Below are 24,311 nucleotides of genomic sequence, written 5' to 3' on the forward strand. Positions count from 1 at the left end.
TTCAGCACATTTGCTTGCTCGGTGGGATGGTGCCGCTTGTATTCGCTTGCTCGGTGGGACGGTGCCGCTTGAATTTGCTTGCTCTGTGGGATGGTGCATCTTGAGAGTGATTTATCCTGATGGTTGCTACCATAGATTGATGGATGCTTTCCCTGTCACGGTTCCATGTCCCTTTGCCGACATGAGTTTTTTCGATGTAATTTTTACCACCCCCAAGCCCTCCCATTCTCTATATTTATCTCCCTTCCCCTACCCCTTTAAATATTACCTTTTACATCTTTCAATATATCTATCTAAAGATTGGGTCCATAGTAAAAACAAGTGTGGGGAAAACCCAATGTGACAGGGGGTATCGCGTGGGGGTTTCCCATAAAAAAGTCCTGGAGGGATAAAAATGTTTAAAACAACTAGAAAATTCCAGGACAGCTGTTTTTCTCCATAATTTGAATATATGGAACTGTGACCACGGTGACCATATTATAGTTATATTTTATTTCTATTTTGTCACTTCCTATTAGAGGTCATCCTCTACTGCTCTTCCCCCTTTTTAAGCACTCGGTTGTGGTTTTCCACGTTTCCACCTTTTACATTTCTCTTGTTTTCTTCTGTCCTTTTCACACTATTCACACTATTTATGTGAAAATATGTGATTGAAAAAAGATGAGAGAAAAAATAATGTGTATCTTTCTCCATACATGTTCATGATGTAATCGATTTTTTGAGTTTCAATCCAATACTGAATATACTGTCTTTTTTGTTGATTGTTTTATTATTCAGAGCAATAAAAAAGAATATATATAAAAATGCTATAATTCACACACTGAAATTGTTGTGGTAGATGTGGTTATTTTACATATGAACCATGCATGATATGGTCCCAACGAGGGGTTAGATTGGGTACAAGTAAACCCTGGTTAATGTTGAGTACTCTACCTACTTAGCACATTAGGCGAGGGGTTGAGAGCATTTTTCTTTTTGCAGCAATGTTTTTTATATTAGTTGGGAAAACCCAATGTGACAGGGGGTATCGCGTTTATTCATCACCACTCATTTTTTCCGATGTAAGTTTTTCTGAACAAAATGATATAAAAACATTCATTGGAAATATATAAGGGGGAGGGGGAAATACCCGAGTTGCACAAAACGATTTGATCTTGTACTCAATATATAGTGTTGGACTAAGGCCACTCTCTCAAAACATTACCACTGCACAGTTTAAGCACTCACCTAATAATCACATGTCCCGTTCGGAGTCATCTGGAAAGGCAACCCGCGTCTCTCAGCACACCGACACCATTTTCAAAGGCTGGGAAACCCCTCTTGGGCACAGATAGGGTTTTTCTTTACTTTCTGTTAAATAACATTTTATGCCAACTTACCACTACTGGGTCTCCCATCTCCTCGCCCTTACACAACCCACTTTGAAGATGGTGTGGCAGCATGTAAATCCCACCAAGCACTTGCAAACATCTGTGGACTAAATGATTCTTGGAAAAGGAGCACAAATAGGGAAAATGTACAAGAATACCTTCTGCGCCCCTTCATGCAGCCGCTTCCCCCGGGAATAGTAGCCAAGTCCAGCCCACAACTCATTCACTTCCTGAAAAAAGCATATTAAAAAACACGGGTCAAATAGACCATCAATTGAATCATTTAGTCTTTAAATATATATTTTTTTATTAGCAATTTTTGCATTTTTACAACACTCTACAGATACAATATACAGTCAACATGTCTTAATAAACCCACTCCCTCCCCCATAAAGAAAAGTATGAACAGAGCTAATACATGTACAGTAATGTACCCCATATCTTCTCAAAAAAGACCATTGACTTCTTCCGACGATAAATCAATCTTTCCATGTCAGCCAATTTGAAAAAAAATTCATCAATCCAACATTCCCGTCTGGAGACAGTCTTGACTTCCATCTTCTTAATATCAATTTTTTAGCCACAGAGGCACCACTAAATAGCCATTTTGATTGTGAGGTGCTTAGATAATTTAGTAATTCGTCATCACCAAAAATGAATGTATTAAAATCGTAATCAAAGGTCTGTCCTAACACATTGTTAAAAATGATGCAAAGTCTTCTCCATAAATCACTCGCTCTCACACACTCCCAGAGCATGTGTTCCAGGATGCCCACTCGGAACGCAACCCGATCCTCTGTTATGCAATCTGTCAGGCCTCCAATACACCCTATTTAGGATCTAAATCTGATGCTATCTTTCGCCCAGGCTTTCAAAAGATAGGCAAACATTCGTACAAACCAACTCCCTTTGTACCCGAGTCATTTCACATGTCAATCTCCTTATACATTCTTCCATTAGGGAACTATTGTCCATTGATCTGGACATAATTGGTTTGTTATATTTACTCGCTAGCCCACCTTCCATCTTGCCACTGGCATTAAACTATTTGAAATCAGTTCCCTCCTCAGACTCAATGGGCCTCATTACGAGTCCGCCGGTCCAGAATCCGTTGTTTCCGTGACGGCGGTGACACCATTTCCACCACCGCAAGCATGCGGAATGAACGCCTGATTACAGTTTGTCGGTCGCGCGCACCAGTCCATAGCGGAAACTGTGTCACCGCCAGCAGGGAAACACCCACGGACATGGATGCATCGTGAACCACAGCAGTGGTATATCTGTTCCGCCTCCGCCGTCACGGATATGGAAATATCGGTTCCGGAAACACTGTGATCGTGAAAATCGGAAGGAGAGCGGTGGCCATTACTTTAAACCACAATCCACTGCCATCTTCTGAGACCACAGGGCCTATTACCTCTGGGAACTGCTACAACCTACCAGTACGATGGCATAGCGCATCCCAGCCACCCGACAGCTGAAGTCCCGCTTCAGCGAGCCCAAGTTGACTGTGCTCGTGGAGCACATCGTGGAACATGCCCCTATGCTCTTCAGCGCTGACCAAAGGCGCAGCACCCAGCAGCGTTGCAAGGAGATCTGGGTGGAAGCAACACGAAAGTGCACCGCTGTGGGAGTGACTGTGTGCACAGTCAAGGATTGCCACAATCGGTGGGACGATCTACGGCTGCGAGTGCGCAACCTAATTGCAGCACACCGCCAACACAGCACTGGGACAGGTGGAGGGCCTGCATCACCCCTGAAGCTCCAGTCATGGGAGGAGAGGTGTAGCAGTGTCCTGCACCTCGAAGGAATCCAGGGCGCAGGTGATGCAGAGGCCGGAGCCTGCCCAACTGGCGATGCTGGTAAGTACACAGAGTTGAAAGCCATGAGTGTGAATGTCCCCCACCTCAGCCAGGCCCCCATTGACCCAACACATCCACCAATGACCCACTCACCCCCCCAGCCAGGCCCCAAGTGACCCAACACATCCACCAATGACCCACCCCCCCAAACCCCACCAGCCAGGCCCCAAGTGATCGAACACATCCACCAAAGACCCACTCACCCCCTCCAGCCTGGCCCCAAGTGACTCAACACATCCACCAATGACCCACTCACCCACCTCCCCCAGCCAGGCCCCAAGTGACCCAACACATCCACCAATGACCCACACATGCCCCCCCATCCAGGCCCCAAGTGACCCAACACATCCACCAATGACCCCCCCCCCACCTCCTCAGGCAGGCCCCAAGTGACCCAACAAACCCACCAATGACCCACACCCCACTCCCCCAGCCAGGCCCCTAGTGACCCAACACATCCACCAATTACAGAGACCACACTCAACACGCACATGAGACATGCCCCCAGGACATGCAGACAGTGCGTGACCGAGTACAAGCTGAGACACACACATTTGAGTGCATCACCCATCAAATGTGTGTACTTGCAAGTGGACAGAGATTGTGGAGTGCGCTGCATGTGATGGACCCATTCACATCCCACCACACAACTAACAGCATGCCCTGCATTCCTCCACAGGCACTTCAACAGACAGTGGCACTGCGCAACAGGCTACACCACGTCCTCCTGCACATGGCCAACGTGCCCATCCGTCGCAGGATGCCACTGCCAGCACCTCAGCAACACAGTCATCGGCAACACCGACATTGGCCACGGATACCCCCATCCCTGCTGAAACCCCACGGCTGCCTGTTGCCACAGATGCAACACCTGCTTCCACGTCGGCCGCACACATCAGTGCCTGTTCTGTGGAGGAGGATTCACCTAGCGGCAACAGTGCACCAGTTGAACAATCCTACAATGCACCACAGGACCAGGATGACCGGGGCAACATCACTCCCCTACCTGACCTGGAATTCAGCCCCTCAGGACTCCACAGCCCGATGCGCTCACCCACACCCTCGATCGCTGAACTCAGCACCCGCCTCCAGCGCATAGAGCAACACCAGGTCACCCTCACATAGCTGGTTGAGCAGAAACTGCAGCGCGAGGAGGCAAGGTTACAGCACGAGGAGGCAAGGATGCAGCGCGAGGAGGCAAGGATGCAGAAAACAAAGGGGTCGTTTTTTTTTATATATATATTTTTTGGGGGGTTTCCGTTTTGGAAAAAAAAGCGTTTTTTTACCACAAAAAGGGGTCTGGTGGGGGGACCCCCCCAAAAAAAAATGTTTAAATAAAAATGAACAAAATTCAACCCTTTGCTTTTCGGTCCTTTTGATTCGACCCTTTGGTCATTCGATCCTATACATGCGAAACTTTGACCTAGAACCGCAGGAGAGCACTGCCACCTCTGTGCACAGGCTGTCAAGGGCAATAGGCCATTTTGCAACTAATGCGACACTGTCGCGGCGTGTGAGGGAGGGGAACAATATTGCGGAGACAATGGCAGTGGCCCAACAGGCATTTTTGGGCAATGTGCCAGCTGTAACACCACCAGTGGCTTCCACGAGCAGCACCCCCTCGAGTTCTGTGGCAAGTAGCCCGGGGAGGCGCTCAGGCTGGCTGGCCGGACCCTACGGGAAGGACACATACACCCAAAAGCATGGTCGTAAATAGTGCGATAAACATTGGACTGTTGTCCGCACAGTTGGGATGGGGTTGCTGTATGGGGGTGGGTACGTTGGGGAGGTCCTTAGTTGGGTTAGTTGGTTGGGGCCTGGTTGGGGGTGGGTACGTTGGGGAGGTGGGTCCTTAGTGGGGTAGTTGGTTGGGGCCTGGTTACCGGGGTGGGTACGTTGGGGAGGTCCTTAGTGGGGTTAGTTGGTTTGGGCCTGGTTAGGGGGTGGGTACGTTGGGGAGGTAGGTGGGCACAGGTGTTCTACTTTTCATCCAATTCCCCTTACCCCTGTATTGTTGGGAATCAAAGTTTGTGCAAATTCAAGTGACGACTGGACATCCATGATTTCATGTGCATTCAATCCATTTATTGGCGTGCAAGAAAGGATTTACATGATGTGCATGTACAGTCTCTCAAAAGAAATTGTTAATGGGTGCTGCCTGTGCTTGTTGCCCATCCTGGGCACCCCTGCCAGGGAGTGCACCCACTCATCACCGTCGTCATCATCATCCTCCTCCTCTGTGTCCTGGGGCAGTGGAACATTCCTGCGTACGCACAGATTGTGCCACATGACACATGCAAGCACTATTCTCCCCGTCTTAACTGAGCTGTACAGCAATGATCCATCATATCGGCTCAAGCAGCGGAACCTGGCCGTGAGTAATCCAAAGGTACGCTCTATCATGCCACATGTGCATGTGTGCCCTGTTGTAGGCCTCCTCATGGCTGTTCCTTGTCCTTCGTATGGGCGTCATCTGCCATGGTTTAAGTGCATATCCTGCGTCACCTACATGGGAGTGGAAGCAAGGGCACATGTCATTGTTCGTGGTTTCTTAGTCAGATTCAGAACAATCATGTACCGTTTGTGGATCTGTCATATGGGGCATCTTGTGATCAGAATTGGAGCACAATATCATTCCGGGGCCATTGATGGTTACATTGGTGCACTGGATGCGCTGTGATGGCCACACATGCACCAGTCAGACAATGGTCACTGAATTAGTGGTCAATGCACACCGCCAGGTAAGCGCACATCGTGTGCATTGTGGGTGCACAGGAGCATTGGGCGGGCAAGGGACCCACATCCTCATGTCGGCCTTGCTTGTGGTGCAACAAGATGTCTAGGGTGTGCATGGCCGTTGGCGGGGGAGGTACTTGCACGCTGTGGCATTTTGGAATGTGAAGCGATGCACTGTGTGGGGTGGGGTATGGTGACTGTCCATGCCCTTGCCCAGGGGTCATGCATTGGCAGTTGTACTTACCCAATAGCCATGTGCTTTGTCCTGCATAACGTTCCATGTAGCATAGCAATGTCGAATTCCGCAGGACCATCGAGTCATTTGTTGACCCCAGGAAACGTGCACAGTAATGGGTAATCACTTGTCCAGCGTCCGTCACATAACATCCGGACATTCAGGGAGTGGTATTGTTTCACATTGCGGTACAACGCCTCCATTGCATGTGGAACTGTCAGCTCTATGTGAGTGCAGTCTAATGCACCTATGCAATTTGGCATGCCGGCGATGGCATGGTAGGCCACCTTGACCTGGCCGGGGGTATGGGGGAGGGAAATGTACTCTGACGCACGGGTCAGCAGCGCATCCAGTACCTGGTCAAGTATTCTGGAAAAACTGGGTTGTGACAGCCCGTGCAGCTCACAGACAGTGTGCCGATATCTTCCAGTTCCAAGGAAATGCAGTACCGAGACTACCTTCAGCAGGGGGGGATTGCAGTCCAGATGCCGATTTGGCTGCTGATGTCCTCCTCGATCAGGGTGACGATGGACATGACTGATGGATGGTCAAGCCGGTATAATGTGTGTATCTGCCCTGGGGTCAGGTTCCAGGGTGAGGCCCTGATGCGAGGTATTGCAGGCTGCCTGTGGGGTTGGGCCGGCTGCACATTTGTGTTTGCTGAGAGTAGAGGGATCGCAATTTGCCACCTGCGCCTCCACCTCCTCCTCCTCCTCCTCTGCCCCACTGCTGCCACAATGTGCACTGCTGCCTGTAGATTCAGTAGCCCAAATGCTGCTACAGCGGCTGACTGCATGGTTGTGTTTGGAGGTGGCCTGAGTGTGTGTGTGTGTGTGGCCCTTTTGTAGGCCCCCAGTTGCCTGCAGGCTGCACCTGGGCTCATTTTTTTTCACCTGTGGCCTGATTCAGCTCACCTGCCACTGTTTACGACCAGATCTATGGTGCCGGCAGTACCACCAGGATGTACACAGTGTTTACGCCATTTGTTTGGCGGTGTTTCCATGTCCGTGCAACTCGTAATGTGCACAGTGTTAAGCATTGCCGGTAACTGGGGGTGCGTCGGTGTGTCGTCGCGCTGTTTCTCCCGACGCTGATTCCGGGTGCGTTGTCACCCTGGGAGTGACTCCAACGTGATGGCGTTTCCGGGTTCGCAGGTCGGAATTGGCTGGGCCGGAAAACGGTGCTGGTATGGTTTTACTGGCAAAGTTATATTCGGACCGGCGGACTCGTAATGAGGCCCAATGTCCAAAATTGCCTTTTTAAGCCTTTGGTAATCATGTTGTGAGCAATTTTGTATTTGCCACGTCGTCTTCACCTGATTCAGGGTCAGCCATTTGCCGTTACTTCTCAGGTTCCCAATTCACTGTACACCTGCCAAGAACCAATCTGGTCAAAAAAGTGTTTTACCATTTTCCCTTAATTTAGGGTTGTACCATATGGATGAATTAAGTCTCTTAAAAGCATTTTCCCCCAAAAGATTCACAAACTCATTCCAAGAGCTTCTCAAAAAATGTGTTGTGGGCTCCACTTTAGTTCTTCATCCCGATCTGGTTGTCAGGATAGCCAACAGGGTCAGAGTCCCTAATAGAGAAGCCTCTGCCTTAGTCCAATCATCCGGCAACTTTTCCAATAATGGCGCATAGTATCTGGCCATAAATGCCAGATGATAGACATATAAATTAGGAACCCCTAATCCACCTCTCTCCTGTGGCAAAGGCAATTTCCATACGTTAAAACTTGGTGGCTTATTGTCCCAAACAATTTTCTGTATTAGGGCATCAAATTCTTTCAAAAGTGTCTTCCCAATATCCAATAGTAGCATGCTCAGAACATACGTTATTTTTGGTTTGGAGATCATCTTTAGTGTCTCGACTTTACCCCATAAAGATCGATTCAGAAATGTCCATCTCTCTAAATCCTGTTCAAGTCAAATGCTCAGAAGCTTCATATTCTCCTGTACCATTTCTTCCAATTCATTGGTCATCCAGACGCCCAAGTATGTAAGTTTTCTCTGGGCACCATTTGAATCCCAGATTTGTAACCACCAGTCTATTAGAAGCATTGCCTAGGACTTTGCCCAGTTGATCTTATAGCCTGAGCATACATTAAAATCTAAAAAGCCCCATGCGTGTTGGCAGCGAATCTCCTAAGTCATTCAGTACCAGTAATAGGTTTTCCGGATAAAGCCACAATTTGTGACCCACTCCACCATAACCTACAACCTACTTCTTGTATCCTTTCTTCTTCACGAATCGCAGCTGCCAGAGGTTCAATTGCAATTATAAATAAAAGTAGGGACAAAGGACATCCCTTTCTAGTGCCACATTCCAGCTCAAAGCATTCAGATCTCACGCCATTGGATCCAACGTCTGCTGTCGGGCCAGAGTATAATATCTTTACCCAATTCATAAAGCATTCCCCAAAACCCATTCCTTCTAGTACATCAAGTAATTCCAATTCACTCGGTCAAAGGCTTTCACCGCATCCAATGAGAAGACTGTTGCATCATCACACTTATCTGTTGTTTTGGATACAGTTTGTAAGAGTCGTCTCTCATTATTTGCAGCATATCTACCTTTGACAAATCGTGATTGGTTTTCATGAATTCGGTAGCAGCAATTCTATTCTCCTTGCTAAAGATTGAAAGAATTTTATTGTCTGTATTTAATAGGCTTATTGGACGATAGTTCGAAGGTAATGTCAGGTCCTTTTGATTATGTCACGTAAAAGTTCAATTACGGAATCTGGCATGATCTTATAGAATTCAACAAGTAGCCCATCTGGTCCAGACGACTTCCCAGAAATGTAATTGATTTCCGTAGTTCATCAGTCGCCAGTGCGGCATCCAAATTGTTGCTCTCTTCCGTTGTTAAATTCAGCATCTGTAAATCCGCTTTAAAGCTCTTCAAGTCACTGGATATATTAGTCTCATTTGTGTGCAGTTGCTCATAATAGTCCTTGAAGACATTAATCTCTTTAGGGTTGAAAGTAATGGACCCATCCAATTTAGTTATAGACGGAATACCCCGGTCTGCCTCCTGACTTCTTAAACGATAGGCTAACCAGCGCTCACCTTTTTCACCATTTTCAAAATATGTGAATTTGATACAGAATAATGTTTGTACAGCCTTTATTTTCTTGTTATAATCACTTTTCATGTGGTGTAGCTCCTTAACTTTCTCATCAATTGGATTACGTAGCATTTCCTCCGTCAGGTCTCAGGACTTCAGTTGCATGTTTCTTTTTCGTTCCGCTCGATAAACTGATCAATAAGCCCCTCATAAGAGGGCTTAGCTTCGGCCCAAACAGGCTAATCACATCCCTCTATGCGGACGATATTAGCACTATTCATTTGCAACCCCTATGAAAACCTAAACCCAGTGATGAGAGAGGTAATCAAGTTTGGGGCAATGTCCGGCCTAAAAATCAATCAGTCTAAATCCATTATCTTCCCACTCACCCCAGGGACCAAAGCATTCACTGATGACTACCACTTTACATGGGAGACCTCTCAGGTGCGGTATTTGGGGATATTAATGTCACTAAACTACCATGAAGTGTTCCGAGACAACTACGAGGTGGTGTTAAAAACACTACAAGAGAAAGCTCACCGCTGACGGTCTCTCCCGCTAACCCTATGGGGAAGAGCCTCACTTGTCAAAATGGTGATCCTGCTGAAACTATTATACCTTTTCACTAACATCCCCATTCTGATCCCCATATCCTTCTTAGAGAGTCAAAAGCTTGGTTCTCGAGCTGCTATTGGTGGGCAAACCGGCCAGGGTCGCTTACTCAACACTGCCACTTCCAGTATCCAGCGGCAGACTAGCCCTCGAACGCTATTTCTGGGCAGCCCAAGCGCGGTTCCTCAGCCACTGGTACACAACACATTTCATCAGGCCACACATGCAGATTGAACGTGCCCTGGCAACCCCTAAGCTATTGAGGGCTGGGTCATAAGTCAGCTCCTGGTACCCTATAACACCAAGAATGTGGTCCTTGCGACCTACGGGATCTGGAGGAAGCTCGCACAAAAGTACAAGTAAGGTATTCGCCCCTCCTCCCAGTGAAGTTCATACCCGGAATCCCTCTGACTTCGGAAAAAGTAATCCATCAATGGGTAGAGAAGCTACAGATAAGCCCTCTAGGCGACCAGTTCAGTGGAGGCAACTTCAGCACACCCCAACAAGCAATAGATAGTGGTGGCGACACCCCCCTGGACAGGTTCCTATACTTTAGAACCAGATATACGCTTCAAGCACTATTCCCATCATTTCCGCAGCAACCCCCAACTTGGCAACTGTTACATAACGTGATCCAAGCACAGGGCGAGGGCAGACTAGTTTCATCCATCTACAAATCCATCCTAATAGACACAGTGCCCGTCAACCCACGCACAAAAGCAAGATGGGAAAGCGCCCTGCAATTCACAATCCCAGATGAGGATTGGACATTTATCCTGCGCCAAACGAAAAAAATCTCCCTCAACTCCGGCTTCAACCAAATCCACTTTAATTTCCTTCACCAAACATACATCACCCCCGCCAAAAAGAGCAGACAACAACCAGAGATACCGGCAAAGTGTGAAAGATGTGGAAGTCAGGCAGCTGATTTCATACACCTAGCATGGGACTGCCCGAAACAGACACCGTTCTGGACTCAGGTCCTTCAGATGACAGCATCGATCATAGGAGAGGAAACACGGCCGATCCCGGTGATAACCCTGCTGGGATTGACAAGCCAGCTGTTGCCAGCAGTGAGGAAACTGGCTGGATTACTGCTAACTCTAGCTCACAGAAGAATCGCCATGTCATGGGGCAGGGGACCAGCGCAGACGGTTATAAACTGGCAGAAAGACATTCTCTACTGTCAGGACATAGAATCAGATTTCATCAAGACACTACCCCCAACACGCTCGCCCTACCCCCCTCCCGATATCTGGGGTCCATTTATAACATACCTAATTAACGAACCAGACAGGGACCGGTCTTCCTCGCCAGAAAAGCGCGGCTCCCAGGACGCGGAGTCTGACCTTTCCTACTATCTAAAGCCATCTTGATAATAGATATACGTGTGGGACGGAGCAATGTACCAGTAACATAACGGACTGAGAGAGGGAAGGGTTGAGGGGCAGGGGAGGGAGTGGGGGTTTTGGTCGGTGCACAGGGTACACACCCCAATGCGGGTGTGATGGTTATATAACAGTTGAAAATTTAAAAATAAAGTTCTAAAAAACAAAAATAAGCCCCTCATAGACCATTTGAAGGCTTCCCAGACTATTCTCACATCTAGTTCCCCTGTGTGGTTTTCCTCAATGAAATGATTAGCCTCACTGATAATCTTCTCCACAAATTAATCTTCTCCAGTAGTAATGCATTCATCTTCCATAAACAAGTCCTGTTTATATTGAACCGTAATGCCAGACATATTTCCACTGGTGCATGACCAGACAAGTGTATATTCCAGATCAGACCACTTGTGTCATTTTCAGCTGCTTTGCCCGAAACAAATATCATGTCTCATCTAGAGTATGCATTGTGTGCGTTTGGAAAAGAAACTGTATTCTTTGGTCGATGGATGTTGCAGTCTCCAGGTGTTCACCAAGTTATGCTCATCAATCAAGGCATGTTAGGACACTGAATGGCTATTTGTCAATCGAGTCATAGCACTTTTACTTTTGTCCATCAACAGGTCTAGCACTTTGTTGAAATCTCCTCTGAGTATTATATTTGAGGTATGCATATCCAGTAGTGTCTCAGAAACATTTCTATAAAATGAGCCATCATCCACCGTTGGCGCTACAATTTCGCCCTGGATATTAACAATGCAATCATTCTGCACTCATTGTCCGAATAATGCTTCAATACTTGAACTGAAGAATTTTTATGAATTAATTTGCAACTCCGGTGAGCATGAGTTACAAAACTAGCCAAATACATTCCCCACCCATCCCTTCTTCAGTCTGCTCACAGCCTCTTGTCACAAATGTGTTTCCTGCAATAAGCATATATCCGCTTTAAGGTTATTCAAGTGGTTCATTATTTTCCTCCTTTTTAAACATGTTATTAATACCATTCACAGTCCATGAAATAAAATGTAATTCATCTCTGACCTTAGTCACCATTCTTTCCTCAGATATGCTGTCAACCCTAGACACCACCAGCTCCATCAATGAAATGCAAATAAACATAAAAAAAACACCCTTTTAAGGTACTGTTAGTTGGAAGATGCAACCGCTTTAATTCCAGAAAAAATATTCCAAAGAACCCCATTCCCCCGTACTTCCTCTCCAAACTAGAACACTTCGATGTTTCCGTATTATAGGTACAATACGCTCAATACAGCACAATGCACGCCCCTGCCCCTAACGCCGGTGCATAATAAAATACAATAGAAAGGGATCATTCAAGCCACCACCTCCACCCTCCCTCCAAGTGAATAAATACATTCTATGCAAACTGGTGGCCTGTAAACAAAGAATTATTCACACATTACACTGAAATTAATATTTACATCAACTTCTTAATAAATTGTAAGCTCGTGTTTCTGCAAAAAAACAAATATTATCTGGCCAGAGAAATTAACTCACCTTATTCCCTACTGACTAATATAGAAGTCAAGCATTATTAATTCTTAGCAAACCTTCCACTCAGCACATTTGGTCTTTCTCTACAAAATCAGTTCAGATGAGAAATGGGCCTAACACTATCAAAACAACTCATATTTAAATTTAGAAGCCGCACGGGCTGCAGCGCAGAAAACCCTTCTTAATGCAATCATCTTCTGGTACGAGATCATCTAACCAACTACAGCAATTGGACAGCCGTATGCATATGAAATATGGGAAAATGCATAACTATTAGTGACATCAATACATTCTTATCAAATTAAATAGAATAATTTATCTTGGTCATGTGGCTGTAAATGATTTTCCCCCGTTCACAGTCATTAATGTACCAAAAAAGAGTAATTGCCGCAATACAATAGTCCAAGAAATAAATCTAGTCCATCTGCTGCTGTGTACTAGGCTAACAATTATTCCTGAAATATCATCGTTTTAAACGAATCACCTTGCGACAATACTCCTGGCTCAGATATCCCTTGATGATTCAATAAATATGTTTTAATTCTGCTCACAATATATATTCGGCCACACGGGGGCGCCAAAGGACTGAATTGCAGGATAAAGCATCAAGCAAACTCTGCACAGGCCAATAATGCCACATCCCCTGTAACCTAGTAACGGCACCTTCTTTCAGCATCTGTTTCTAGTCTGTGCTGTCAGTATACTTCAAGGATAAAGCTTAATCACTACCAAATGAACTCCGTTTCAAGTTAGGTTTTCACTTTGACAGCACTCGTTCATCAATTGCAGGATGAAAGCGTCTATGCCCCCATGGCGCCGTTTTATTTCCTTGACATTCCCAGGCCATTGTGTATCAATAGTTCATGCGGCAGGACACACTACTCGATATATAGAGAACACTTATTATGGCTATAATATTGACAATGCTGGTAGTAAGAGTATGCAGCAAGGAGGAAACCGCCATTGCTACAGTGCGTTCCATTGGAATGTATTTGTATTTTATATTTGTTTATATAGCGCTTTACACCAACGCGCTCCGTAAAGAGAACCGTTGAAATGAATGAGGTTATTGCAAGCTCTAGTACACATCAGGCAGCCGATTGACTCTCTTGAAGGCCAGTGAGTAGCATATCCCCGGTAATAAAATAATAGGTTCCTGCACCATAAACCATAGCTGTTCAATCCCAAACAAGGTAAAGTTAATCGGGAACATAAACGCTTGAATTAGCAGTGCTGTACAGTCTTACTCGCCTTTGGTTGCTTTGCTGGATGTTGTTAGGAAGGAAGATTGCCGCCGAAGTATTTCATGTATTCAGGACTACCTATGTCTGTGATGTGCCACTCATACGTACGCAGCTGCTAATGATAGAGAGAGAGACTAACAAATCAAGATAAATCATGCTACAGATGTCGGCTATTTCAGTAGAAAGTTCTGGCAGGCCTGTTAGATCGAATCCTTGAATGAGCAGGGTCTCCAATCAGACTGTTGAAGGCTGAGTAAACCACTTATATAGCTTCTGTCTCCGGCCAGGAAATGGCATCAGCAGAGGTGCAAAGGCAGCGCGCGGAAACGATGTGCCCTCTAATCCGTTCATTCCAGGGTCAGAGGTGCAGAAACGCTGCGATATCACATTAAAATTCTGCATCCAGAAAGGCCGGCAGTCGCAGAGCAGCAAGCATATTATGCTGACGAGAAGTAAAAGCTTCTTAGTTTAGTAGTCACAAGTGTATATTATTTGTATTTAGTTCAGGAGTACTGTCGAAAAGGCTCCTACTATCGACTATAAATCATAAATGCCTTTCTATACCTTTACATTCCGGCCACTTAAATCCTGCATTACTGGCCTTTAAATATTACACTCGCCCAACTCAACAGGACGGGGGCATGTAACAACTTAATTTGTAAAATGCCAAATTTGAACATTTATCATAAACAACCCTATGTTTGTTCAGAAGGAAAAGTAAAACGACAACAAGGGGGAAAAGCCACGATTGCCCAAACATACATTAAAACAGCTAGTTCAAATTCATAGCACTCCTATGTGTTACAAAGTTTAGTCATTCATTTTACCTACAAGCAAAAATGGCAACAAAAGTATGGAGGTATAAATTGCCAGCAAATGTCCAACCAAAGGTGTGGGGGTTAGATGGATTTTGGCCATTAGCCTCACATAAAACAGCTTTGGGAAATTCCCTTGCTCAGTCATTAACAAACTTTGCAAGGGAGGGGAGTGAGGGAATTTGTAGGCCATTATTGGCAGTTAAGACATCAACTGAAAGCGTTTGCCTATGGCCTTTAACCCGGAAACCATTGATGGAAAGACTAGGCTTTACCCAGATGTCAAGCCTTCCCTCATGAACAGGAAAGAACACAACATATCTTCATTTGCATTTGATTGCCTTGAGTGACATCCTCCTTTCGGGATTGTTATGATGTGAGAATGTGAGGCATCTGAGGCCCTTCTTGCAGTACCCACGCCACTTCTTGCCCCCGAGGTAATGAATCAGAATGGTAGGGGCAAAATAAGCGAGTGGATTCTGTGGCGAGTCAGATGGAGGACACCGACTCACTGAGGACATGCGGGCAGAAAAGGGTAATGCCCATCTTTCCCCATCCCCATCAGTGATCCCCGTCAATGTTCCAACTAAGGTGCCCATCAGTCAGCCATGGCAGGGTCAGAAAAGTGTACAGCAGACTTATTCCTTTTGAGCCTGCCATGGCTGACTGATGGGCACCTTAGTTGGAACAGCCATGGCAGGCTCAAAAGGAATAAGTCTGCTGTACACTTTTCTGACCCTACAGCTATGAAAACAAACCCGAGGTCTGGCGAATGACTCCCTTCTCCTGCGGGTACCTCTAGTACCAGTCTGTTTAGTATGTAATCCACAAATAGCTTCTTCTATCAAACTCTTCTCTTTTGGCATTTCTCTTGGGGTTCGCTTATTAGTTCCATTTTCTTGTCCATGGTTCTCAGCTTACCCTTTTACTGAGGTTTGTTGGGCTTTACTTGATATGTGATTCAATTGCCTAGTTTCTCTAAGCTCTTTTCCATATCTTGTTTCCTCTACAACCTTATTTTTGGTTTTGTACAGCATGTCAAGTTACTTTCCCTTTTCCCAAGGTATTTTTATCCATCCTCCTCTTTTCTCATTATTTGGGGGATTAACAATTCTCTCTAAAGTCACAACACTTTTACTTTGTTTCACATTTCATTTTCAGATTTTATACTGGGACGAGTTAAGTGTGCAATATAATAATACCATTGGGTCCTCCCGTTCTCCACGTTACCTTTGTTGTGGTAGGAGAACGTCTTTGTGAGCCTTCTTCTTTGGTGACCCTTTTTCGGTTTACGGACCGGCAACGCCTTTTCTTCTCTGCAGTCATCCTTGTGATTTCCAGTCTCTTCGCGGTTTCATGGCTCTCCTTGCCGTCCCCGTACAGCCTGCAGTCTCCTACTGCCTGAGGTATCGATCTTGTCCGAACCCTCGGTGCACCATAGATTCCCATCCATGGTCCAGCCACCATCTTCTATTGGCCTTCTTTCGTTCCATTCTCTCGTGCTCTGGGTGATCCGTGACTCTGGCCTACCGCCTTGCAAAGGTAAGCAAGATTGAAACTCGTAGGCTTTGGGGTTTCCTTCTCTGCCAAGCTTTATGTAGCTTAGGGGCTTACACAGCTGACGTACATAGTAGTCCTCTCTCTCCTTCTCGTTCGTCTCCCTCTGAATGCATGTTTATCCACGTCCTCGTCTAAGTGGATTGGGCATTCTGTCTTAAAGTGACATGACCTTTTTTCGGTTCCATGTGTTAATATCCTGGAAAAATATAACCATACAAAAATATCGCCAAATTTTTGCAGCAATATTAAGTAATGGAACCTGCGGGGATACCCCTGGAAACCCCATTAATTTTTTTAATGGAGCGGGGGGACACCTCCACTACCCCCGGTCCCAATAACCCCATAAATTATCCCCACTAATAATATCGCCTATGGCCTTACCCCACAACCATATATATATATGGCGATATTATTGGTGGGGATAATATTACCAGATACCCTTTTTTCATCATATAACAGTATCTATTAGGAGTTTCTTCATCCCTGTCTTAATACTGCATAGTTTCTGGTATTCTAACACATCCGATGTAGGCCATCGTATGCACCACTTGAGGGAGTTCCTCACAGGAACGGGAGACCTTGTCCCCTAAAGGGGAGTCTCTCCCATTGAGGTCCAACTTGCCTCTACCCCTAGGGATGGCATTGCAGAACGCGCTCATCTCCCTAGTCTCACGTGAGAGGGGGCTCCCACTTCGGGAGAAGGGACGAATTACCCCAATTTGTCACATACCCCTCTCCTTATCTCTGTGGCTTCCCCTTCTTGATTGATGAGGAATCGGCTCAGGAAATAGACTTTCCCTGTTCTTGTCCTTTCTGATGTCCCACTGAAAAAAAAAGATTGTAAGTCCAGGAACCATCTCATTACTTGGGCCTTGATGTCTTTTCCTAAACTCATCCCGGTCAGAGGAGATGATCAGTAATTAGCTTAAATCTTCTGCCAGTTAGGTGATACCGTTAATGAGTGACAGCCCATTTTATGGCCAAAGTTTCCAATTCTACAGTGGCAGAAGATTGTTCCGTGGGGAACAGCTTCTGGCTCGTGCATAATACAGGGTGTTCAATTCCCTTGTATTCTTTCGAGAGTACAGCACCTACGCCAACTAAAGAAGCATCAGTTTGCAATAAGAATTTCTTATTAAAGTCTGGCATTTTAAGGATCTGTTACAAAAGATGCTTTTCAGACCCTGGGCGCTCTCATGATCCTCTTTGCTCCAGATCAGTTTCTGCGGTTGTGCATTTTTCAGTTTATGGGTGAGGTTGGCGGCGATGCTTGAGTAGTTAGGGATGAATTTCCTGTAGTATCCTGCCAACCCAGGAAGACGCAAAGTTCTCTCTTGATCTTAGGGGTAGGTGTTCTTAAGACCGCCGTTACCTTTTCAGTTTGTGGTTTAATCAGGTCGTTGCCGACGAAAAATCCCAGATATTTGACTGCATATAAAGACTGTAAAGCAGCAAACCTACGGAGTCACAGCAGGCCTGGATTCCCACAGGGGGCTTGCACCGATGAAGTAACTTGGTCGCTGCTCATCCCCACATCTACGCGCCCCTGCCACGAGGAGCAGGACAGAGAATCCACCTTTTACAATATTAAGACCCATCTTTAACCAGAGGCATTACCAAGGGAGAGGGTTCGAGAGTGCAAATCATCCAATCAGGTGTTGAGACTTGAATGTTGTGTGTAGACAGAAGAGTCCTCTGTCCCCAAATGCCACACAGAGAGAACTCAAAGCCACTCCCTGTGCGACCGTTGAGGCCACAGATGGAGATGGTCAACTCCGGAACCGCGAACCTCTGGGACCCCAATCCGCCGCAAGAAAATACTGATTAAGTACCAAGCAAATGACAGTAAATGACAGTGCCAAAATAACGTGAAAAAGGTCTTACCAGAGGGGTCAGGAGAAAGGCAATGAACCTATGAGGTAAGGGTCCGGGACTCACGTGGGCAGGTAGACTGTAGTCCCAATAATGATGAGAGAACCACCTGATGACAAGAACGTGGTTTGGTAGCTGTGGAGCTTGAAAGCAAGAAGTTCCAAAGAAAACCAGATGCAAAAGGGAAATCCGTGTTGCAGTCCAAAGAGCAGTCCGAGTTCAAAGCACAGGCAAATCCAATGTAACAAAGCCAGTAAGGTAATCCAAGCGAAGTCCAAGTAAGCAAACCGAGGTCAAAAATCCAAAAAGAGTCAAGAAATCCAAAGGAACACGTAGCGCCAAACAGGTTGCAAAAAACAGCTGTGAAGCAGCGAGTACAGGGAGAGCCGTGTTTAAATACTCGAGCTTCTGGCATTACTTCCCGTCACATGACGTGTTGCCGCATCATGTGCGCGGATCCCCGGGTCACGTGAGCACACAGCGCTGGTCACGCGACGCGGAAGCATAGTAGCGTTCCGCCGATAACCTAGGCGCTAAGGAAGCTGCCAATGCAAAAAAAGACGCAACCTGGAGAGCGTTCTGTTGCGGGTGAAGCGTGCATGTGCACACAAGTCATCAGGAGGCCCACGTGAGTGCCGGATTGTGAAGGGGGAATAAGATGGGACAGAGGGAGCGGGGCGAGCTATAGTAATTCCAGAGGTCTGGGCAATGGCAGGAGTGGCAGTATTAACAGGTGTGTGTACAAGGGAGGGTGTGACACCAGGGCTGGGTGGCGTCCCCGTGGATATACCAGATGAGCCTAACAGAGGAGCACAGTATAGTGGAAGAAGGGTGAGGAGCTAGAGGGGGAGAAGTTGCTGGAGTAAATTATTACACCAAGGTGAAGAGATCAGGGGATGGAGGCAAAATATTAGGTGGAAAGAGGAGAGGGTCAGGAAAGAGGCAGAGTTCAAGAGCCAGAGGAGGCGCATCAGGAGGCAGAGGTGAAAGGAGGAAAGGTTCAGGGAAGCAGTGGAGTCGAGGAGGGAGCAGTTTATTGAGAGGAGGAGGAAAGTAAAGCAAGGTAAGGAAGAGGTGAGACTAAGGAGGAGATGAATGGTAGTCTGATTGCAAAAGAGAAGGAGCTCAGGGAGGGATGTCTGGGATTAGGAGGAAATACCCAATCTGAGAAGGGTGGAATGTATGGCATGTAGGAAAGAGCTTGTGGTGGGATGACAAGGAGGTAGCCCAGTGCAGATACAGGACAGGCAGCTAGTGCCAGGGATTAGGAGCCCCCGAAAATCAAATCCCCACTCGAACAGTAACAAGCCATCTACCTGCCCGTGATGAACTTTCTCTAATGTATGGATTTCCTTTGGTGAGATAGAGGCCCAACGTATCAGAGACTATAGAGAATTGATGTCCACGTTTTGGTTAACAAATCAATAAAGACTGGCTGAAGATCCCATGTGTCTGTGCCTTCTGTAGGTCCCACCCAGCCATTACAGGACATTCCTAATGCTCTCTCCAGCCCCACCTCAACTGAAAAGTTGGTAAGAGTGCCGTCATGGTCAACTTGGTGGTGGCACGTGAGCATAACCAGCACTTGCTGCTTAGGTAGGGGTTCCTCTTGTGATATCTGCACAATCCCAGCACTCACGAAGTGGTTTCCCTGTGCCTGGATCATACCCACTTCAGGAAATGGAGCCCCCTGTGAACGGCTGCCCCTCTTCCCTCTGGTAAGAATGCCGTCCCTGCAGATCTGCTCCATCTCCATCAGAGAGTGGTGGCCGCTCTGTATACCAAACCCTCCACCCTCAAAGATAAGTGGCACTTCCTGTACATAGCCACATAAGTAGTGGTGCACATTCTGCAAATCCCACCCATCTAATGTAGCGACTCCCCATGTGCATATCCACACGTGCCTCTGGCACAATGATGGTCCATCACCAAATTGCAAAAAGACTACCAGGTCAGGCCTCTTCCCTACTCCATTAACCCACCAGATCCTTAATCCTATTTCGCAAGCAGAATACAAATATGTACATAAAAGACCTGTACAGCCCTGCATTCCCTTTGCCCCTTTAGGCTCTTACCTCCAGCGATGCTCGTGAAAGATCCTGCAAGGTTGGCCATTTCTACAATGAAAGAAAGAAAGTGCTCTTATTAGTCAATGATGCTTGCTTATTACCCGTGAAAGAAATGGTTAGCATAGCCCTCATAGTGCAATAACCTATACGCGCAAAGCTAAATATGGAAATTCACCCAGATTTCTGCGGCACAGCCTCCTGTGATTGACTTTCACAGAATGGGGTTCCAGTTCTTTAGTTTTGACCTGACCATTAGCTTTACTTTGGGGTTCTTGCTTCCCAAAGCCAAACTGATCATTCTATTATTCTGGCTGAAGTATCCCATACATACTGAATGCAAGAGCCATTGATTTTGGCATTTGAATAATGAAACGAATGAAACGACACATGAACCCCATTAGTCAATTGAGTATGTCCCTGATCCAGCAATATAGGCAAGAGACATTTATGCTCCCCTAATAAGCAGTAGAGGAACAGCCTCCCCACCGTATAGGAAGGCCCCACTAATCACCTATACAGAAATGCCCCAAGCCGGCTGTATGAGTACGATCTCCAGCAGCAATATGGCTATAACCTTCCTTGGATAGTAGGAGTATAAAGCCCCTGCATATCAGACAGTAGGAGTATGCCTCCCATTAATCTTAGGTATAAACCCATCCCTATAAAGCAGCACCGACATGACTCCCACCATGCAAAACAGGTATTACCACTTATGGTTAAGGGAACTGCAAACTCTGGCTCTCCAGATGTTTTAGACAAACTCCCACCAGCCCTAGCCCACACAGTCAGTTGTGAAGGATCATGGCGTGCATAGTACAAAACGTCTGGAGAACCGCATGTTGCAGATCCATCCCATTTACTGAATAATTACCCTTAATAGGTAGTACAGGTATAACTGCATAGGCAGTATTAGAAATGATGCTTACTATTATCTAATCATGATCACATCTCGTCAACTAGAAGACACATTCCCTGGCTTCCAGTTTAAGACGGAATTAAATTCAAAGTCCTCTCACTCACCCACCACTGCCTCTCAAACAACGCACCAGCATACCTTAGTGATCTAATTGCCAAAACCCAATCCACCAGACCTACACGGGCCTCCTACTCTAACCTAATCGTTACACCGAGATTCAGGAGACAGAAAGCAGGCAGATCTAGCTTCCATGTGATCGCGGCCAAACTGTGGAACACCCTGCCACTATCACTGAAGAACGACACATCCCTGTGGTGATTCTGCAAAGGTCTAACAACCCTGCTCTTCAATCAAGACTCCCAGGAAGTGTAGTAATTATAGACCTATTTCGCTGTTGAATGTAGATTTCAAGATATTTACAAAAATTTGGGCGAATAGGCTTATGGTTAATATGGGGGATCTAGTGGATGAGTCTCGTGGGTTTTATCCCGGGCAGATATGGATATGATAATATCAGGACTGCTTTAGATGTCATTGGAATACATTATAATAAAAAATCGAAAGGGATAATTCGTTTTTTTGATGCGGAGAAAGCATTTGATCGGGTTAATTGGAGGTTTTTGGAATGCACTTTATTAAAAATGGGATTTGGACCAACCTTTATGACAATGATTAAGTGTATTCATTATGAGGTTAAAGCAAGGGTGACTATAAATGGTTTAATATCGGAGTCTTTCTCTTTATCCAAGGGCACGAGGCAAGGGTGCCCTTTATCGCCTTTTTTTGTTTGATTTAGCACTTGAGCCTTTGGCGGATTATATTAGGCAATGTGGAGAAATTAAAGGTTTGTGTGTTGTAGGTGTGGAAGTTAAAGTATTGTCTTATGCAGATGATATGCTGGACCTGTTGTCTAATCCTGAACAATGTGGATTGGTTCTGAAATGGATGTTTGAAGAAGTGGGTGAGATTTCGGGCCATAAAATAAACTGGGATAAGACTCAGATTTTCCCGTTGTCTAATGAGTGTAGTAAACATATTTTGAAGGTATGGAAATGCAAATGGTCCCCTGAGTATGTTAAATATCTTGGTGTGTATATCATTGGTGATTTGAGGAAAATTATGCAATATAATATTGATAAACTAGTAGATAAAATTATATATCCAATAAGACGATGGGAAAGACTTCATTTATCATTATGGTCAAAGATAAATGCGATAAAGATGATTTTATTACCAAAAGTGTTATATATAATCCAGTCGATTCCGTTATTGATTTCCAAAAAACAGATTATGCAAATTGAAAAGATTTTCCAATGTTTCTTGTGGGGGTTGGGTAAGAAGCCGCGGATCCCTAGATTTATGCTGATGCAAAGTGTGGATGAAGTACGCTTTGGATATCCTGATTTATATAAGTACTGTAAGGCGTTCCTGCTCAAGAATGGTACTTATTATTATACGAATGATGACTTCGCAGGTTGTTAAAGACTCCAATCAAGCAGTCCCACTAAGTCAGTGCCTTGTCTGGGATTGCTCAAGAGAAGCCCTTATTTATATATTTTTATGTCCAGTTCGTGTACTCTGGATGACAACCCTTATATAACACCCCTCTCTTAGAATCCCCCTGACCCCACTGAGCCAAGAAGTAAGTTTGTTTTGCAAATTTAAAAGGTTTATTTGAGAATTAAACAATATATATATATCGCACTTTTATAATAAATTAATAATTGATATCACTTGTGAATATGAGCAGTAATCAGCAATAGGTAATCCTACAATAGCACAGTTCTGGTGACTTATGACTAGGAACAGGGGAATAAGGTATCAGAGAATGCTTTATGGTTTCAAGGAGATGCAAAGATGAATAAAAAGCAGTACAGAAATAAACTTGATATGATTTCAGCAAAAGATAATGTGATCACTTTTTCTGTGACAATTCACCCTCCCTCCCCCTATGCAATGTAAGGAGATGAAAGTAACACACACAATTCTCAGGAATACACACAAATGCAATGTATGATTTTAAACACAGGCAAAATCCTTTAAATGTGGTATGCAATGAAGTGAAAATTATGCTAAAATGATTTTAATTCCCTCTAGAGGTTCAGGGTGGGTGACAGCTACTTTGTATTAGTTCAGGATCACTTTAGCAATGCTCTATGAATGATTATCAGGTTGCAACGAATTTCAGCAAAGGAAAGCAAGACGCTGCTATTTTGACTAGTGAGGAAATTGAGCCAAATCGCAAATCGCGGCAATTTTTCCGAGTGCGTCGAGCGCGATTACGGAAAAACTACAAGGAGTAGCTAGTCGGTTTTAGGTTCGTTGGAAAGCTTAGAATCTTAGCTTTAAAATGACAGTTAAAACTCGCTCAAGACGGTTCAAGAGATTCGGACGATTTTGTGAAGGTAGTTTTTCAGAAATCAAATTTTCAAGTTTCAAAATGACAGATGACAGTTTTGCAGCTTTGAATCAAAAGAAGGGACACGATTTCTATGATGTAGTTCTCAATAGGTTAAAATAGTTTGAATTAGATTATTTTAAACTAAGAGATTGGTTTTGCACAGTTCTGGCCGAGTACTCACACTATATTATGGACAGGAATGCGACTTTGTCACGGATCGGGTCAGGATTGGCTGCGGTTCTCTCGCCACTGGGTACTGGTTCTCTGGTTCTGCTTACAGCGATCTGGGTCAGCTCTCAGCACTGCACAGCAATCTGGTCTGGGTCTGGTCTCTCTGGATAATTCTGCCTTCTGGGTCTGCTCCCGGTCTGGCAAAAATTTCTTGGCAAAGAATTCAAACAGCCCGCCCGGCTGTGAATAGTTTGGTTAGGTTTTGAGGCCTGCTGAAGAGAACTCAGCTTGTGGGTTAGGCCTTTGCTTTGAGTTCTGGAGTCAGAGTTCTAAGTTCTGGTCAATGTCTTGCTGGAGTCAGACCGGATCTCTGGATGTGAAGTCGTCTATCAACGTGCTCCGCAAAGAAATGGAAATTGAATGTCCTGCCTGTCCTGCACTGTCTCCTTTTATGTGTTTTGAAAGTGGGTGGGT

General features: G+C 45.4%; 1 protein-coding gene across 3 annotated transcripts in view; it reads right to left on the minus strand.

Moving 5' to 3' along the window:
* The window catches only part of MUTYH (mutY DNA glycosylase), a 523,937-nt gene that overhangs the window by 392,659 nt on the left and 106,967 nt on the right, over nt 1-24,311 (minus strand). For all 3 annotated transcript variants that reach the window (XM_069642363.1, XM_069642364.1, XM_069642365.1), the window contains exons 6-7: nt 20,356-20,397; nt 1,529-1,600 (exon numbers count right to left, since the gene is read on the minus strand). In XM_069642363.1, coding sequence (XP_069498464.1) covers nt 1,529-1,600; nt 20,356-20,397 — 114 coding nt within the window. The remainder of the gene's footprint in view (nt 1-1,528; nt 1,601-20,355; nt 20,398-24,311) is intronic.

Source organism: Ambystoma mexicanum, chromosome 1q (genome assembly GCF_040938575.1).
Source record: "Ambystoma mexicanum isolate Mex_15411 chromosome 1q, UKY_AmexF1_1, whole genome shotgun sequence".
Classification (NCBI taxonomy): Eukaryota; Metazoa; Chordata; class Amphibia; order Caudata; family Ambystomatidae; genus Ambystoma; species Ambystoma mexicanum.